Here is an 18,989-nt window from a genome sequence, read left to right as displayed (position 1 = left end):
AGATCAAGAAAATAATTTTCTATTGCACTTTGCTTAGTTTAATTTGCATGGACTTGTTCAGAAGGGAGACGATTGTGAACAGGGCTTTTACTTGTTTTGGTAATATGCTCCTTTTAATGTCTTTGAATGTTCAGGGTTTGGCTGAAGTGTGGACTTAGTTACTAACAGCAAGCCAGAGCAGTAACGCATATAAGGAACATCCTGGCCTGGAAATCCTTGTTGGGGAGATGGAGGAACAATCGAAGGGTCATGAAGAGCAGGATTGATTTTTCTTCAGACTTCTGCAGTTTGTAGTTAGGCCTATTAGCATGACTGGCACAAGTTGGTGACAGTGTTATTTTGTTTAGTTCATAAAAGCATGCTTGTATGAATTACCTAACGAGCTTGAATGGGCAGAATTTCTTAAATTTGAGGTGCCCAAACTTTGAAGTTTTGCTGTATTGCTGTTGTCTTTTTCAAGTATTAGATTTTGTGTTGGGACTCAAATTTCCAAAAACCATTTTTTCCCCCTTTTTCCCCAATCTGCAGAGAAAACTAGTATCTCTGAAATGTTTAGTGCATTATAATCACAACACCTGATGCAAACCAAAGGTCTCTTTTTGGAAATTGGTAATTGGAAGGCATGCATCACTTACTTAGTGATTTTCTTTGCTGCAGCAGTGGGGCTGAAATCAAAGTTAGAAATTAATGCCTTTAACTTCATTGTAGATTGCTGGCTCAAACTTAAACGGATTTTGTTGTGCTTCCTTAAGGACATTTATGCTAAAAATAACATGTAGATTTGATGGTTGAGGGTGGAATGCTTGAAACGTCTCAGGCTTGTGAACCCAGTGACCTGGGCTACTAGGCTAGTAGTCACTAGCCCATGAGGCTCTGGCTGAGCAGCAAACAGACGGTTTGTTTTTACAAACCGTCCGGGATTTTGTCTGGTTGGGACCCAGCTAGGCCACCCCGCCGTCTGCCACGTGGGTGTGGGTGTGTGTTGGTGGTGGTGGGGCATCCATTAATTATCTTCCGAGACCTGATCCTGGGCGCCCAGCGAGCGGTTTTCTGCCCTGGCGGAGGCCTGGCCTCCAGAGCCGAGGCTGCGGCTGAATGAGCGCCTGAGCCGGTGCTGCTTGTTTGTGCCTTCACAACCAGAAGGAACTGGAATCAGCCGGTCTGAATCGGCTGCCTGTCACCTCCTCCCCCACCATCCCTCCTTTCCCCTTCTTGGGGGCTGGCAGGCAGGGCGGGGCGTAGCACAGGGGCTTCCTCCCCTCCCCTTTCCACGTGACTACTCCGACTGTGGTGGGGGAGGGGAGCAGCCCCGATCCCCTATGTCTCAATATAAAGCGTGGCCCCTTAACCCGGATGTGATACTGTGGACCCCTGAGAGAGGGGAGATGCGGGCGAGGGACCCCGGTTTGCTCGTGGTCCATGCCCCCTCCACCCCTACTCCTGAGCCATAGGGAAGGGGCAGCTTTAGTTCTGTGCTTGGGGCCGGTATTTATACTTGGGGAGGGAAGACCCCGCCCAAAGACGTCTTGAGACTTAGAAGCTGGGTATTAAACTGCTGCTGCGGAGCCTGGCACAGCTCTTTGGGGGGGTCCTTCCTGACCTAGGACCACTGTGCCAGGAAAGCCTGGGCCTCAGTGGGAAAGCACTGATGAACAGATCCTGTGGCTTCTTCATGTATTTTCCATGTATTAGCCCTGCCCCCACCCAACAGTTCAGTTCTTTGTGGGTCGCATCCTTCCAGTCCTATCCTTTGTTCAGATCTGGGAAGGGGAGACCTTGCCTGGCCCTTTTAAATACCTTGGTGTAATTGAATTTGCTTTGTGCGCTGTGCTAATCCAGCCAGTGATCCTTACCTCACGGGGACAATTGAATGGCTTGGCTTTGTTTTTATTAATATGTGTATGGAATATGGAACATTCCATAAAAGCCCTCTATTCAGAGCTCGCCAAGTTTGGGTTACCAGATTTTCCCCAATAGCCAGATCTCTTGTGCCTGAAGGTTCAGCCCTTAGTGACGGAAAAAGATTGAGGGGAGAGAAAGGGAATCTGGCAATTTCTTCTCTTGAAGTGTTTTCTGGTCATTGATTAAATAAATCACAATTCCAGCACAAGTTGAACACCATGCCAATTTTTACAGTAAAACCATTCTTAGGCTAATGTGCAAAAATTTGCAGACACTTTTTCACATTGGGAAAAATAGCAAGAGAGCAGGTTTTTCTATCAAAAGATGCAAGCAGAAACCCAAGAGGTTAAATGAAGTTCAGTATAACAACAGTATGTACATTTCTTGAGAAACTCCAGATTGCTGCTACTTTCCTTAACCTTCCTGTAGTTAGAAGATACTTACCTAGAGAGAAGAGGATGGTAGAAATACTTTGTGGTGTTCTTAGCCAGGAGGTAGTGGGAGACAGTTGTTCTGTGTTTACTCTAACCAAATGAAATAGGAAAGTTTTTTGTCTGGTGTAAATTTAGAGAATTTAACCTAGGAAAGCCTTGCACCATTTTTACTGGAAGTTGTAAACTTCAAAGAAAGTTTTCCCCCAAACATTTATAACTATGGCATTTGACTTAATGGTAAGGTATGTTTTTGTTGTTACTGTTTTTTCCTTTTGGAATCATCCAATTATAGTGGATAGATAATTAAACAGCACACAGAAAGGAATAACCTAGTAATGAATAAACACGAGTTCTTGTTTCCAGAATTTCCTCTGCTTGTGAAAATTGAAGTGAAACTTTGATTATATAGGAGCCAGTTGTCTAGCTGCAGGACCTCTTATTAAAAGCAGGACCACCACTTTGTATTGGAGACTGTAATATCCTGATCACACTGACCCTAATTGCCAGTTCCCATTCAGTCCCTTATTTGGAAAGTAGTCACCATTTTGAGAAGTACTTAACTTTCCCAAAAGTGATTCTTCCCATAAATGGAGTTACTCTATTAAAACCTTGCATGTACACATTTTAGACCTTGTTTTTAGGAAGCTCTACATTTTGGCAAGACTTTTACTTAGACATTTAATTAAACAACATTTGTGTTTGTTTATTGGAGATGGTCTCTAGATCCCATTCTCCAGCAAAATAGAATTTTAGTATAGCAGAATATTCCAAAGTGATATGTGTGATCTTTTCTACTCTTCTTTTGATTTAAGAGAAAATGAACATTTTACCTTAATTGTTGCCTTTGATCTTTCTAAATTAACACAGCTCAAAAAATAAACTAAACTTGGTTGACACCATACTTGTTGAATTTGGCACTGGTCAGTTCAGAATATGTTTAAGGCATTTTGGTGTCTATGCACTTGGAGAATTTTTCTTCTATTAAAAAACTTTGAAATTCAGACCTTAAAACAAATATTTTTATAATACTTAAAAATAAACAATTGTCATTAAAAAAAAATTAAAGCCCCTCTTTAGTTTTTGGACCTATTTAATCATTTCAAAATTAATAATTTTAGAAAAACCAGTGGAAGTTTACATGTTTTAATTGTATGAAAGCATAAGTTTACAGCTGGAAGGGACTTTAGATCCTGTCTTGTTCAACCCCCTCATTTTAAAGATGAATATACAGGCTCCAAGAGGTTAAAGATGAACCCACTGTCCAAGATCATGCTGGTAGTAAGTAGAGCTGGGATTTGGGCTGTAGTTCTGTGACTCTGTTTGGCTTTCTTAACTATCCATCTTGTACCACTCTGCTTGCTGGTAGTTTTTCATACCCAGTTATTAAAAGATTGTAGTGATGGCCAAAGATTTACCCACATAATTTTTTAGGAAAGATCCCAGCCATGCTTCATACCTCATCTGGACTCTCTCTGGACCACTTCTCCTTCCTGTGTTGCCACCCTTAAAAACTTCCACCTCTGGACCCTTCTCCTTATTCCCCTGGGACCACCATTTTAGGAAGGATCTCAGCCATGGTTCATCTCCTTCATGCCTGGATTCCTTCAGGACGACTTCTCTTCATTCTCCTTGGAATGCCAGCCTGTGGAATTGCCACCTTGAGAAATGTTGCCTTGGTACTCTCTGCAGTCATTGATGCTTCCTCCCTCACTGGATCACCATTGAAGGAAAGATCTCAGCCATGTTTCACCTAAGTCATGCCTGGACTTTTTCAGAACTTTTGTGCTGCTGCACGTCCATCCTGACCAACATCTGCTGGGGTGCCGTTCTCTTAGTTGGGTGCCTCCCTCTGGGGAACCATTTTAGGAAGAATACCAGACATGCTTCAGCTTAGTCATGGCTGAACTCTGGACTCCCTCTCCTCCTTCTTCTTCTTGAATATAACAGTGCCTCTATGAGGGTGCTTTGCTCTTCACCTCTTGTAGTTTCTTGTTAACCTACTGTCTTCCTCCATTAGAATATAAACTTCTTGAGGGTAGGGATTGTTTTATTCATATACACATAACTGCTGTAACTTGACACAGTTCTATTATGCAAAATTGTGGCGCATAAACTGTGGAACTTAGGGAAAAGTGGGGTCAGAGGCATATACTGAAAAACTGAGTCTTTGTCAGAGAAAATATATTAAATGGTTAAGAAATGCATAAACACTACAATAAATAGTGGCTTCAAGCTGCTCAATATGCCTCCCTCAATGTCAAAAGCACTTTGGGCAGGGTTATCTACCTGCATAGGAAGGAGGTGGTATTAGGTGTAGAGCAGCTCTTCCTCCCAGCTCTTCTTGCACCAGAAGATAGGACAAAAACCTGCAGTTTGCTTGAGAAAGGGTCCCTGTTTGGGTGCAGTTTCTGCATTCTCTTGGAGCAAACATGAAATTTACATTATGCTCAGAATGTTTCCTCTGTTCTCAGTTGCATTGAGATGGGCATTCTAGTGGAATTGAACAATTAGGATTTGTAGTGCTTAGCTCTACACAACCGAATCAGTGCTTAATAAAGGTTTTTCCCATTTCAATGGGATTGTAACTGTGTTTGCATATTTTTTTTTAACTTTGAAATACTGAATAATGCTATATTTTGGTAGTTTTAGTTGCTTAGATCATGGCTTTGTGTCCTCTAGAAGAAATTGTAGTCAGATTGCTAGAATTTATTCCAAAAATATTCAATTTGAGGTTTCTTGTTCAATTTTAAGGGGGTTGTATAATTTTGAAATCATTGTTTTGGATAGAATAGTTTTAGATTTTGCCTTAGTTTTAGTCATTGACAAAGCATTAAATGGTTAAAAAATACATAAATACTACAATAAATAGTGGCTTCAAGCTGCTCAACATGCTCCTCTCAGTGCCAGAGCATGTTGGACAGGATGGCCCACCAGAGGTAGGAAGGAGGCTTGGGGTAGGTATAGAGCAGCTCTTGCTCCTCAAAGCTTCTCTTTGTACCTGAAAATAGGACAAAAACTTGTAAACAAAAACCCTCTTCCCCCAATCCCTCCAAAACAAGCAGACAAATGAACAAAAAAAGGTGGGTCAAAATCTCCTGATGGCTAAGTTCATCCCTGCTTGCTGGTGAGCTTTTCTGGTAATAGATATTTTTTTTTCACTGGGTCTGTGCTCTGATCACCTTTCAAGCTTGGACCTGCTAGAGCTGGCCCTCCACTGGCCTAGTCTGTGAGAACCCAAAATTTGTGCTATATGTTACAGTCTTAGTTTTTCATACTTCTCAATATCATGTATCATTTCCTCCCGTTTCCCCTTTCCATCATTAACTGTTTTTCTGGAAGCAAAATTGGTTTTTGCATTTTAGTGAATTCAGTGGGGTTTTCATTTATGCTATTTTGTGTATTTTCTGGCTTCTTTCCTCAGAAGTGCATATTTAGTCCATATTCTAAATTCCTCATCTTTTCCTGCAATAACATTTTTGCATTACTACATCACAGAAGAATCTGTGTTCTCCAATTAATGACTATTCAAATGTTTGCTTTTTTTTCCCATCACAAAAAAATACTCTTGTGAGTACTTTGACTTTGACCTTTTTTACTTTATGCCCCAAATTGGCCAGAATTTGTATTAGTATTCTTATGAATGTGAAAAAGTTGGCTATGTAATGTATATATACTTAAGACTTGCTTTTTCTGGAGCTGTACTGGAAGTGAGTACTTGGTCCCAAGGATTCATCCCTCATACATGATTTATAGTAGGGGAATTCCTGTTTAGGTTGGACTAAAAAGAACCTGAGGTTCTTTTTAACTCTTAAATTCTAAAGGGGAGAATAGATAGTACTTTAACTGTATTAACACTTTAGTTATCCAATTATTATAATAAAGTTATTGGCAATTGGTAGTGGACTCCATATCGAAGTTAGATTGGACAAAGAAATAGAATCACAAAGTGATTCAATGCGTTGCAACTGCTGAGGAGCCATTGTAGATTAAGGAAGGACGTACCCCAAGTTTGAGAATTTTCAGAGGACAGCTAAGATATTGGAGACACTTTAAGGTCCTGCCATTTAAGGGAGTGGCTGCTAGAAGCAGTTGGTGGATGGGGGATTAAAGAATATTTGGATTTTGCAGGTAGCAGTTTATTGGCTGTCTTCAAGAAGGTTATTACCTTAAGAGGAATTAGATTTGTTTTACTTCCTCTCAAGACAGAACTAGTTACTGGGGTAAAAATTTCTAAGAGGTGAATTGAGATTTCACCTGAAGATTGTCAGTGAATGTAGTAAGTTCCCTCTTATTGAGAGTATTTAAATAGACACTTAACGATTATTTAATTTTACAGATTTTAGTTTCTACCCTTAAGTACTAGGCTAGGTGCTAGGGATACAATGACTGGGGAGTGGGGTGGGGTGGGAAGCGGGGTGGAGCGAACAAAACCAAAATGGGGGCAGTTAACATTCAGCATGTGCTTGTATACTTTTGAATTTCTACAAAGTAAATAGAAGCCAATTTCCAGGTCTCTGTCAGATCTAACCACCTGGAAAATGAAGAGAGAAGCCATACTTAGTGAACTGCAATGGAAGCTAGAAATTCTAGGAAGGAAGGTGAAGAAGGTAATATTGTGTGGGCCAAGTGCACAGGAGGACATGGAGGCTTTGCTGTAGATAGAATTCTGGTTCAGATGGCCCACATTCTGTGATTCTAGTGTTAGAGCCAGCAAAGATTTTATCAAAGAGTCACATTCATCTTAGTGATAAAAAAAAGTCCTGCCCAAGAAAAGGAAGGCCTTGGTGTTCTAATTTTCTTTCAGGTTTGGACAGGGTGATGAGTTTGATCTGTCTACTTTGGCAACTTCAGGTTTCCCCCCCCCCCCCTCTTGAAAAATGTCAATTTGCTGTTAAAAGAGGAAACTTTTCTTATTTTGTAAAAGCAAGTATGTTTGAAGAAATGAGGAAACCTTATGGTTTCATAAAGTGTCCGGTTTCATAAGATGTCCGTTGAGGGCCACTTTGACACTCTGTTCCTTGAGTGGGGAGTACTTTGGTGTCCCAAAGCTTTGCGGTCTATACAGAAGGCTAATGAAGTTCTTTCATAGTCTGAGGCCTTGTTGGTTTCACTTTAGCTCAGTTGATATTTTCAGTTTCAATGAATTTCTGGTTTCCTGCATTGCTGGATTGTCAAGAATAGTTCAAATTTTCATTCCTTACCATTTTGGATTATACATGTATACACATGTCACATGGCTGATTTAAGAGATGGCTTCTCTCAACTCTTGTTATCTTGTCCATTGGAGAAGCAGAATCTTCTCAAATATTCCCACCAAAGAGCTGATTGGGAAATGCTAGAGCCCATTTCTTGATCATTTATTGCTCTTTCTCACATTTCAGTTAAGGCATTTTAATGTAGAATTGAGTCAAACTTATATGCATCAGAATAACTTTAAAATGACCCTTTTTATTTCAGCCATGGTTATTTAATCAGTTTTGAGATCAAGCATGTTCAAGTTTTTAATGCCAAGGCTTATATTCTACAAGAGCCAAGCTTTCTGGGTGGCTTTGATTTTTTTTTTTTTTTTCTTCTAGCAGTTCTATTGACATGTGTCAGAGCTTGAGAACATGACTTGTGGTTGGTTTCTCCCCTCCTCCAGTGGGGTTTGTTGAAGAATGCCAAGCATATTGATTTGAGTTCTATATAAAGAACTGATAGAATTATATTTTTGTCCTCATCTGTACCATATTTCAGTGAAGGTACTTCACCTAGGATTTAAAGGTAGAGTACTGGAGTGTCCAGTTCCCAATTTTGCTTTGCTATCTATTCTATGTGTCGGCAAATATTTTCTTTCAACAAACCTGTTTCCCCCTCTTTAAAACAGAGGATTGGATTGAATTAGATCTAAGGTCTTACCATTTCTCTGAAGTATGGTGAAGCTTTGTGGATCCCTCTCTACTATTTTTAAATGTATAAAACAAAACACATAGGATTACAAAGAAAATTAATCAAATTGAAAAACCAGATTCCAAAGTATTTTTTTGAAAATATTCAAGGATAAGACCCCTCAGGGTGCTTTCACTTTCTAGATCCTGGCTTATCCATAGGACATGCCAATTTGGGAAAACATGGTTATAAAAGGAGTACTTTAGTGTTTTTGAGAAAGCAGATAGTAATAGTAATACTAACCAGTTTAATTTCTTTGGTGTGGAATTTCAGCTTCACCTAGAAATCTCTAGGGAATAATTTACTGCCGGTTTTTATTAGTAATAAATAGAGGTGTGGCAAAGCATTTTGGTAATATGGGAAGGCTCATAGAGGATGGAATAATAATAGACTGAGTAGAGTCCATAGAAGCAAGATGATGATAGCACAGTATCCATTAGAAGTAATCTTTATTGTAGAAGTTGTTTCTCAGGTCATTTTGTTTTAAAAAAAAAAAAAAACAATTTAAAGAAAAATTTAAAAAGTAAATATACACAAAGCAATTGATTTTGGTACTATAATAAACATGTAGGTATAAGATATAAGCTATTTTAGAAGTGGACTTTCCTGGTCATTATTTGGTCTCCTTAGAAACAATTTTAACCTAGGGTTTTGGATGACTTTCAGGGAGATTGATCTCGTAAAGTAAAAGTTTATAAGTGGGCAGCTGCTAGTACTTTTTCTTAGTAACTTATTTAATTTAAAATCTAAGCCCAAAATGCTTTCCTTTTTCTGTTGCAGTAGTAAGGGCAGCAGTTGAAGCTGACTCAGTGCACATTGAAATTAATTCTGAGAAAACAGCAGTTGTACTTCCTTCTATCTCACCAAAGCCCAAGGCTCGTGGTGAGCCATTATTCAATTCAGCCCAGCCTGTTACTGATAAATAGCAGCAGGCATCCTGTTACCTTAACTGATTTGGAATTTTTAAAAATTGCCTTTTCCTAAGGAACAAAAAGAACCATTTGTTTTTATTTCATTTTTTGAGAAGTGTTTATCTTTGAGACACATGTTATTTTTAAAAATTAAAAAGTCAGATTTTATCCATATTGGCCTTAGAAGATGGTTATTATGTGGTGTTCCTTTCTCCTGAAATGGTACTTGGGTAGCCAGTGAAATTGGATTGTGATAAACAAGGATAAAAGGAAGGAGAACTTCAGAACTGAGTTCATGTACCAGGAATTGCTTTTCAGCAATGAGTAGAATTATTTCATTGATGCAAATCCTTAATTCAAAGAGAATAGCAGAGGAGGGATTCCATCCTACTAAGGGGTGAGTGTGTGTGATATAAATTAAAATTTATACTTAACTCTTGTAAAGCAGTAGAGACTTAAATGAATGAAAGGTTTTGATCTTATTGTCTAAAGTTGGTAAAACACCACATTACAGCATATACAAAGTATTTTCATAATATCAAGCAGCTTCCTAAAGTCTCGCTTTCCTTTGGATGATCTTATTCTTTGAAATTCTTAGACCTCTTTGAGATTTTGCCAAAGCCATGATCTCTGACTAAACCAGCAGAATTCAGTTTTGAGAAACCCTTATTTGCATGACCAGATTGATGAGAGAGCAAATGGGATCTTTAAAATGAGGAAAGTCAGGGTAGCAGAAAGGATCTCTGTGCTGCTTCACTGACTAAAGGCTTCTTGGCTACTCCACCCTACACCAGAAAAAGCTCAGTAGTCACCCTTTCCCTCCTCTCCCCCACACCCTATTTTGTTTTGTTCATAAGGCTTTGCCTTCAACTGATTATGTTAGAAACATTTTTTTTTCTCAAGAGTTAGGTCAGTCCCCAGGAGCTGAAGATGGGTTTGCTTTTTGCTTTAAGTTCTAGCCAGATTGCTCACTACATAAAATATCATTATTTTTTTCTGTGGAGTCATAAGCTGTTGAATTGAGTAGCCTAGGGAACTCGACAATCAAAATTCACAGTTTTTGTGGGCAAATAGTATCCTATTGGAAAGTTCTTTTGATGTATAAGTTTTACAGATTTTTCTGTATTCTTAAAAGTGGATGTTGTGTAGAAGTCTCTGAAGAATCTAGCTGAGCTGCAAATGAGCCAGATGCGAAGTATCACTGGCAGAGAAAAATATGTAAACACGCGCATGTACATGAACAACTTACCTAGCTCTTATACACACACTTGTAGGAGAGGGTGTTGCATGAAGAGCATAGTTTGGGGTTTGGAGGTAAGAAGGCCTCTATTCAATGAATATAGGAATATATTCCCTAAGAGTGTAACCACAGGCAAAGTCACTTTCTGGGTCCGTTAGGCAGCTCTCCAGGAAGCATTCCCTCCTCTGAGCATTCCCATCCCCTGAACTGGGTGCTGAGGGTACAAAGGCAGAAGTGAAACAGTTACTTCCCTGAAGGCTACAGTCTAATCCTGGGCAACCCCATGAGTATGTATCAGTAAAGACAGAACAATAGCTCAAGTGTATGTATTATTTTAAAGCTTGAACAGTGCTAACCTCATGTTAGCTCATTTTGAAAGGAAGTGACTTCCTTTCAAGAAAAGACTTTGATGAAGCTTGAGCTGAACCTTGAAGGAATGTTGAGAGTTGGTGACCATTTCAGGCAGGGGAATCGGAGTGGAAGATCAGTTGGTCTCAGCTATCAAGTATGTGAAGGGGAGAATTCATACTAGACCTGAAAAGGTGAGCTTGTGAGATAGGAGATGAAGGGCTTTACATGTTATACAGTAGTTTCTGTTGGGCACTACAAGTTATAGGGATCCAGAGTTCAGGAAGTAGAGGACTGTGTCTTTCTGGCTTAGAAAAAGTACAATTAATTTATAGGATCTCAGAATCTGTGATGGAAATAGTCTTCAGAAGCCATTTAATATAACCTAGACCAGAATATAAATTCCTTTTTTTAAAAAATTTAATTTAATTTAATTTTTTTTTTAAATTTTATAATAACTTTTTACTGATAGAACCCATGCCAGGGTAATTTTTTTATAACATTATCCCTTGCACTCACTTCTGTTCCGATTTTTCCTCTCCCTCCCTCCACCCCCTCCCCTAGATGGAAAGCAGTCCTATATATGTTAGGTATGTTGCAGTATATCCTAGATACAATATATGTTTGCAGAACCAAACAGTTCTCTTGTTGCACAGGGAGAATTGGATTCAGAAGGTAAAAATAACCCGGGAAAAAAAACAAAAATGCAAATAGTTTACATTCATTTCCCAGTGTTCTTTCTTTGGGTGTAGCTGCTTCTGTCCGTCATTTATCAATTGAAATGGAGTTAGGTCTCTTTGTCAAAGAAATCCACTTCCATCAAAATATATCCTCATACAGTATCATTGTTGAAGTGTATAATGATCTCCTGGTTCTGCTCATTTCACTTAGCATCAGTTCGTGTAAGTCTCTCCAAGCCTCTCTGTATTCATCCTGCTGGTCATTTCTTACAGAACAATAATATTCCATAACACAGAATATAAATTCCTAGAGAGCTTTTCAGTTGGTACTTTTCTACAACTATTAAATCCTGCCTTTGCTGGAAGGTATGGCACATTGGGCGGCCCATTTATTACACTCTAGAAGAATTTAGTGGTTGGGAAAATTTTTTTCCCTACATATTAACTCAAATCCTTTTGCTCTGACTTCTTTCTCAATATTCCTAGTTCTGCCCTCTGGGACTGAGGAGAATTCTTCATTCTTTCTCTAGTTGAAAGTCTTTCAAATATTTGAAGATGGCTATCCAGTTCCCTCAAGAATTTCCAGGCCTAACATGACCAGTTACTTTAATTGGCTTTGAGGCTCCTTTTTACCCTGCTGGTTGCCTTTTGCTGGACTTTAGCTTCTTTCCTAAACTGTGGCACCAAGGCCCGGATACAGTTCTGAGAGGGGCTCTGGATCCAGTCTGTAGCAGAATATAACAACGTTTCCTCATTCTGGATATGACCTTTCTTAATGATTGGAACCAAATTGGTTCCAATTGGACTTCTTTGGCTTTCAGATTATATTGTAGAAGAGCATTAAACATGTTAGTCCACAATACCCTCTGGATCTTTTCCCAGATGAACTTTCAGTTTAATTCTTTTAATTTTACTTTTTAAGTATTTCAAATGCAATTTACAGCTGTTTTGGACTATGAAATTCTTAAAATGTCAAATTAATGAAAAAACCCCATAAAATCTGGGTTTTTTTGTCCTTTGATATTGACAGATTTTCCTATATTTATTCATTTTTCAAAACAAGATTGAAAGAAGCAACTTTTGTTACCAGTTATTGCAAGAAATTTTTATCTTAAAAGTAACAAACCTTGTTTTTCTACATAATAATCAAGAAATGTAATAATGATGTAGAAAGAAATTTGTCCACCAAAAAAATCATCCAACATTTGGGTTTCTTTTAGGATTCTGTAGGAGTCCAAAATCGGTGGTTATGTTAATGCAGGAACCTTTTAAGGCTATGACAAATGGCCTTTTAAGGCCAGAAGGAAGAGGAATCTTCTAATATACTGTAAATGCCTGTACTTTGCAGTGTAAATGAACATTGCTATTTGGCTTATAAATGATTGACCTTTTTGCACCACTGATAATTTCTATATTAGTGCATTTTTAAAAAAACTTTCTTAAAAATTGTTTTCTTTTTTATTAGAGATTTTATCATTAACACATTATAATATACAGAGAAATATCAATAACTTCTTTTAGCTACCCTGAGAGTTGAGTGGCTTCGTTAATTTTAAAACTGATGAAGTCATAATTTGGCCACTACATTGATCAGTTTTTAATTATTTCAGAATTTTTTCATTTACATTATAAAGGTTATTGTTCTATCCACTTCACTCTGTATCAGTTCATATAAATCTTCTCAACTTTCTCTCAACCCATCCTCTTCATCATTTCTCAATGTATGTTAATATTCTATTACATTCATATATTGCAGTATATTCAGCCATTCCCCAATTGATGAACATACATCTTTATTCTGGGCTTCTGAAAATATTTTTGTACATGTGTGTATCCTTTATCCCTTTATCTTAATTTCTTAGCAGTAGGAGAGAGTGTACATCCTAATAATGATATTACTAGGTCAAAGGATGTACATAACTTGGTCACTTTTTGGTTTTGATTCTAAATTATAATGCATAGCTCCCATCTTTGTGGCTAATCTTCATATTTTGTATTTTAAATTGTGCTGAACCAAATTTTCTTGATTCCACATTCTGCTCTGCTAGCAGAAGTCACCAGAGGAATTGCTGTTACTCTGATGTATTTAGTTGCAAATCCTTCTTATAGATTGTACAGTTATAGCATGTTAGAGCTGGGAGGGAGTAGTCTGAGCTCTTCAGTATAAACCTTTTTATAAAGAACAACAACTGAGGCCCCCCAGAGGGGGAAGTAGGGATCACCTTGTTCTGCCTACTTAAAGAGTTGCGGAGTCAAATGCTTTGAAGTGCTATAAAAATGTAAGCTGGCATTGTTATCTTAATATAACCGAACCTTACCTCGAGTTTTTGTCTTTTGTGTTCCACGAGTAACATAGTAGCCTTTTCTTTTCAACTTACTTAAATATTTACTCATGTATTGCCCATAGATTAATGTGGGGTTGTGTTTTGTGGCATTTATCATAAGCAGAGGAAAATCCTCATACATACTGTCTTTTCTGCATTGTTAGTACCTCTTCTCATCTTAATCTTGTTACAGAAACTCTTTTCTTGGGTAACTCCTGCACTGTGTGGTGTTCATGGAACAGCAGTTATTTCCTTGGTAGGCTTTCTGTGGTTGCTATTTGCTGAAAATGTAAGGTGGGAGTTGGTTTTATTAATTTCTAATGTCAGCATTATCTCATACAAAACCTAGTGTTCCCTCTCGTATGAGTAAATAATGGCTTTTTACCATGGATTTTTCCAAGATCACAACAATACTAGATAGCTGCGTTAGTTGAAGGGGAACTGAGTCCAACAGAGAGTTAGATTCTTGGGAAGAATTGGGTAAGTGAGGATCTGTTGCTTCCCTTCCCCAGTAGTCTTCTAGATTGGATTCTAAGGTTCTTTTCTCTATCACATATTGGTTTTGATTGCACCCTAGCTAAGAGTCCTAGCTCTCTAAAGACATTTCATCTTTTTGAGCCGTTTTCCTATTTTTAAGTGGGGAAAAATATTCCTAGAACCTCCTCTCATGGTCTTTATAAAGGGGATATTTTGTAAACTTGACAGAATCATAGGATTACGCAAACCTCATTTTAAAGAAGAGGGAGGATACTGAGGATTTACGTGACTTGCCTATGGTCAGATGGGGTGGTAGGGAATTGAACCTAAACCTCTGACTCTGAATATCTTAACATTCTCTATAAAAGTGTAGTATCATTAAATTTTGACAGCTTAAAGTGGTAGAGTGTCTGTGCTGGGTGATGCTCTGTTTGCTCAGTGGGAAGCCCCCTTCCTCACTCTTCCCCCGCCCCGCTCCCCCCAACACACACACACTCCATCACCTGGGTTGGGGACTCAGATTTGTTTGTTTGGATTACAGACTTTCATACACTTTTAATTTTTTGTTGAAAACAATTGACAAAAACTGTAGTGGATTTTATATGTGATAATTGTGATAATTATTAAATAGCCTGTCCTCCTTCACAGTTTAAAGGAGACATGTTGAGGCTAATTTTCCCTTTCTTTGATTTGGGTATTTTGTTTGCACAGGAGAAAAGCCTGAACTGCTCTCTAAATTTCCCAGTTATTTTTTGAAATGTAAATAAATTTTCAGCTACCTACCATACAACTCTGGTACATTTCACCCATGGTTTGTGACATCATAAAGTGAATTTTTGACATTTGAAACTGTCCCCCTAGTTTTGATCTTTGATCTTTGATATCTATTTGGTTTTAGAGGACTGACCACCACATGGCCACACTTGTTGGCCATAGGAACTCATGAAGAAAACCTACTAAACATGGAGGGCGGGCTGGTGAGCTTCCTCTCGGTATCCCCCCGTGATGAAGTCAATGGCTTTTGAAATACTGACTTCTTCAAATTTAATGTGAATTAAGGATAAGGGAACCCAGCATTCCCCAGAACCTGGTTTTCACTGGCAGGAGGGTTTTATTTTGTTCCCTGAGCCTGTTTTCTTTGTCTCCTCAGAGATGTTTTGGAATATTCTCTTGTCACAATTAGAGTAAAAATGGGGGGAGGAGGAGGAGCTAGGTTCTCCACAAGTGCTTGGTTCTGGTCATGATTAGAGAGGGCAATGAATGCTTTTCAACTGATAGAAAAAGGGGCTTGACCTGTCCTGTTTGTTCCTGCACTTGGCTAAAGTTCTTTTTCCATCCTCTCACAGCAGTGACTCCAGCAGTAGCTCAAGTGATGAGTCTCCCGCGCGGTCAGTTCAGTCCACAGCGGTGCCAGCACCCACTTCTCAGCTGCCTCCATCTCTGGAGAAGGAAGAGCCCCGAAAAAGTTTTGGGATCAAGGTTCAGAATCTTCCCGTGCGCTCAACAGGTAACTCTCATGTACCTCCCATCTGGGGGGAGCAGGAGACAATGAACATTATTTTAATTTGATACTTTGCAGTGAAGGCAACATTTAACGTGTTGAGTAAAATGCAAATTCCTCTGACCTGGCACTGCTTCAAACCTCTTGGTTTTCTAAGTTGCTGCAATTATAACTGTAGAATGATCCACCTAGAAATGAAGCTATCTGAAGCAGTTTTCCCCACCCATCCCATTTTGAATTGGTGTCAGAAGTGTGCCTTGGTTTGCATCCCAGCTCAAATGCTTAGTTTATGTAAGTAAGCAGCCCTGAGCTCGCCGTTTTTTAGCCTCAGCTTTCTCATCTTTAAAAAAAAAAAATGGGGAGAATATGTGTATTACCTACTTTTCAGTTTTGTTGTGAGGAAAGTAAGTGCTTTGTAAACTTTAAATCGCCACAGAAATGTGAACCGTTCTATTTCACAAAGTGAGACTCACTGCAGGGCACTTGGTACAGGAGAGTGGGAACCGTGGTGAGGTGCGGCTTTAGGAAAACTCTGGCCCTATCACCGGCCGCACATCCTACAGGCTTAGGACTAAGAAGCGAGTCAGCGCAGTAGCTGAGGGAACGCTAGCTCGGAGGAGCCAACAGAGCCAGCGCACGCCATCTCTAACGTGAATGCCCGCACTCACACAGAGAGAGAGGGAGAGAGGGGAGGCCCGCGCTGACTCCTTGCTTTTTGAGTTACTCAGTTACAATAGAAAGAGAAATGACTCTGGTTTCTGTTGGGGCGGGGATTTAGACACAAGCCTTAAAGATGGCCTTTTCCATGAGTTTAAGAAGTATGGGAAAGTGACTTCGGTGCAGATCCATGGGGCCTCGGAAGAACGGTATGGCCTGGTATTCTTTCGCCAGCAAGAGGACCAGGAAAAAGCACAGAATGCGTCAAAAGGAAAACTCTTCTTTGGCGTGCAGATTGAAGTGACAGCGTGGGTAGGGCCAGGTAAGAAAAGTAGACACTATTGACCTCAGTGTGAATGACGTGCGAGCTTATGCAGGGAAGGGGTGTTACTCCTAACCGCGCACAGCGCTCCCCTTTCCTTATCAACATGCTCCAAGGGTGTTGTGCAAGAGCTGTCAGTGGTGGACGCACTTGTATTCAGTTAGGAGCTTATTGTGGGGGAAAGCCTCTGGATTCTGCCTCTGGGACCCAGAGAAGAAGGCTGTGATGGTTAGAGGATCCAAAGTCCCAGGCTAGGGGCTGGTAAGAGAAGAAAGCCGTTTGTTCAGAGGTCTAGAGTTGATCGAGACGGTCAAGGTGTGATGATCTCCTGGGAGCAGGCAGCATGCAAAAAGGATCATCGACCTGAAGGGAGAGTGTGGTTGGACAGGTTCTTTCATTATGCAAAAACCTAGCAGGAGTTAGATCACCTTTCATAACCCGGATGGACTCGCAATGAGAGAGAAATATTTTGGGTGGAAACCCATTTGATTTTGAGGGATTCATTGCCTGTATCCGTGAAGACAGAAAGAGGTCTTAGGGCTTCACACGAGTATAAATCCCAGTGTGATGAAGCAGGAGTCTAGAACTAAGGACACCTTGAGACCAAGACTGTTGATAGTGGTACCTCTTTGAAAGTCTGCTGTTAAATGTGGTGCACAGCGTGGAATTGTCCAAACTCTCTGATTTTTCTTTTCCCCATGGGCTCTAGTTTGCAAAATTCTACATTTGAGCCTTAGATACAGTGTCTCTTCTTCCTGGGGTCTTTGATTTGGAGCTTTCTTCTTCAGTTCCTGGCTTTAGACATGATTCCTTTTCCAGGAGGTCTTAGGTTGTTTTCATCATTCTGGAGGAAAGTGCTTTCCCCTGCCCTGAGAGGATTTCTTAGATGAACAAAAAAATGGATTTGACAACTCACAGCAACATTTAGGAATTTTACACTGGATGGTGTTACTTAGCATTTATGGTTTGTTAGCTATTGAACTTGATGATGATGTTGTTTTTTTCCTGTTAAGAGAAAGACAATGCAGTTTTAAAAAATATTTTCCTAGGAAAGTCAGAGTTGACTTTGATCATTTTAATTTAGAGATATTTTGCCAGGACAAAGCTCACCTTAAGTTTAAGGGACTTCTCTATTTGGTAGGCTGCTGTGAACTGGGAATAGCTGTCGCATTGGATTAGATAATAGGTTTTCTCCTTTGTTGTCAAATGATAAGATTAATTTTTGCATCATTTGATGATGCTTCCCAGGACTTTGGAATGAGAATGGCTTTGTTTTTATTTGTTAATTCTCAAAGAGATTTTGTTGTTCACTCAGCATTATTCTATAGCAGTTTCCTTTGTAACATAGTTGGATGGACCTAGGGGTTTGAGAAGCTGTGATTCTTGGTTTGCCTAGAGTATGGCTTGGTAAATTCTCCTGAATCTTCAGTGGGCAGGGTTTGGTAGCTGATTGATTTATGATGAAGGAAAAAGAGATGTTGTTAAACAGCTAATAAGCTTTCTGTCTCTAGTGAAAGACCCTTCTGCTGTTCTGGTCTCATAAGGCTGTGAAGTGGAATTCACTTAAAGTACAGTTCCTGAATATTCCATGTTATTTTTTCCTTTGGAAATTGCTGAGTACCACCAAATAGGAATTTTTACTTTTGTCCTTCATATCAGTTTTTAGAATGGAAGGAAGAGACTCTGTTAGGCTTAAGGCACTGTGTTTATTCTGGACTTGTGAGAATCATAACCCTGGAGCCCATTGGAAGCCAGACTACGGCAGGTCTTCCTTTAAAACCAGTTAATATGAATTGACTTGAGGAATGATACTAATAATTTTTAATACTGTTTCTTTATATGGATAGTCACAAGTTGGATATGAGAGTAATGCAGCTGTGGAGCCAGCCTACATTGTGTTGTATTTAAGTACTGTTGCCTGCTTATAGACAGATATATAAGAAGAAGCCATTCTTGAGCCAGGCCGTTCATTAGTGGCTGAATTGGAAACTGAACCAGGGAGACTTTGTCCTCTCTTCCCCATCACATTGCACCCAACAAAGACCTTCTGTAAAACACCAGTGTCCTCAAGCAAAGATTTTTCAACCATGTGATATTAAAGGATAATTCCTATATTTGATTACATTGCTGCATTCGTGGTTTTGGGTCACTAAGTTAATTAGTATGACATCAACCACCAAGGGTGTTTGAGAAATTTTGTTGAATTAAGAATAAAGTTAAATTAGTTTTTAGCTGATTTCTGAGTATTTTTGTTTTGTATCCTAA

General features: G+C 39.3%; 1 protein-coding gene across 5 annotated transcripts in view; it reads left to right on the top strand.

Moving 5' to 3' along the window:
* The window catches only part of SPEN (spen family transcriptional repressor), a 78,508-nt gene that overhangs the window by 37,204 nt on the left and 22,315 nt on the right, over positions 1 to 18,989 (top strand). For 4 of the 5 annotated variants that reach the window (XM_051988466.1, XM_051988463.1, XM_051988462.1 and 1 more), the window contains 2 exons: positions 15,591 to 15,751; positions 16,524 to 16,724. In XM_051988466.1, coding sequence (XP_051844426.1) covers positions 15,591 to 15,751; positions 16,524 to 16,724 — 362 coding nt within the window. The remainder of the gene's footprint in view (positions 1 to 15,590; positions 15,752 to 16,523; positions 16,725 to 18,989) is intronic. The other variant, XM_051988464.1, reaches the window with a different exon arrangement.

This window comes from Antechinus flavipes, chromosome 3 (assembly GCF_016432865.1).
Source record: "Antechinus flavipes isolate AdamAnt ecotype Samford, QLD, Australia chromosome 3, AdamAnt_v2, whole genome shotgun sequence".
NCBI classification, from domain to species: Eukaryota; Metazoa; Chordata; class Mammalia; order Dasyuromorphia; family Dasyuridae; genus Antechinus; species Antechinus flavipes.
The sequence above is the reverse complement of the archived record's forward strand: the minus strand, read 5'-3'. Positions and strand labels throughout refer to the sequence as shown.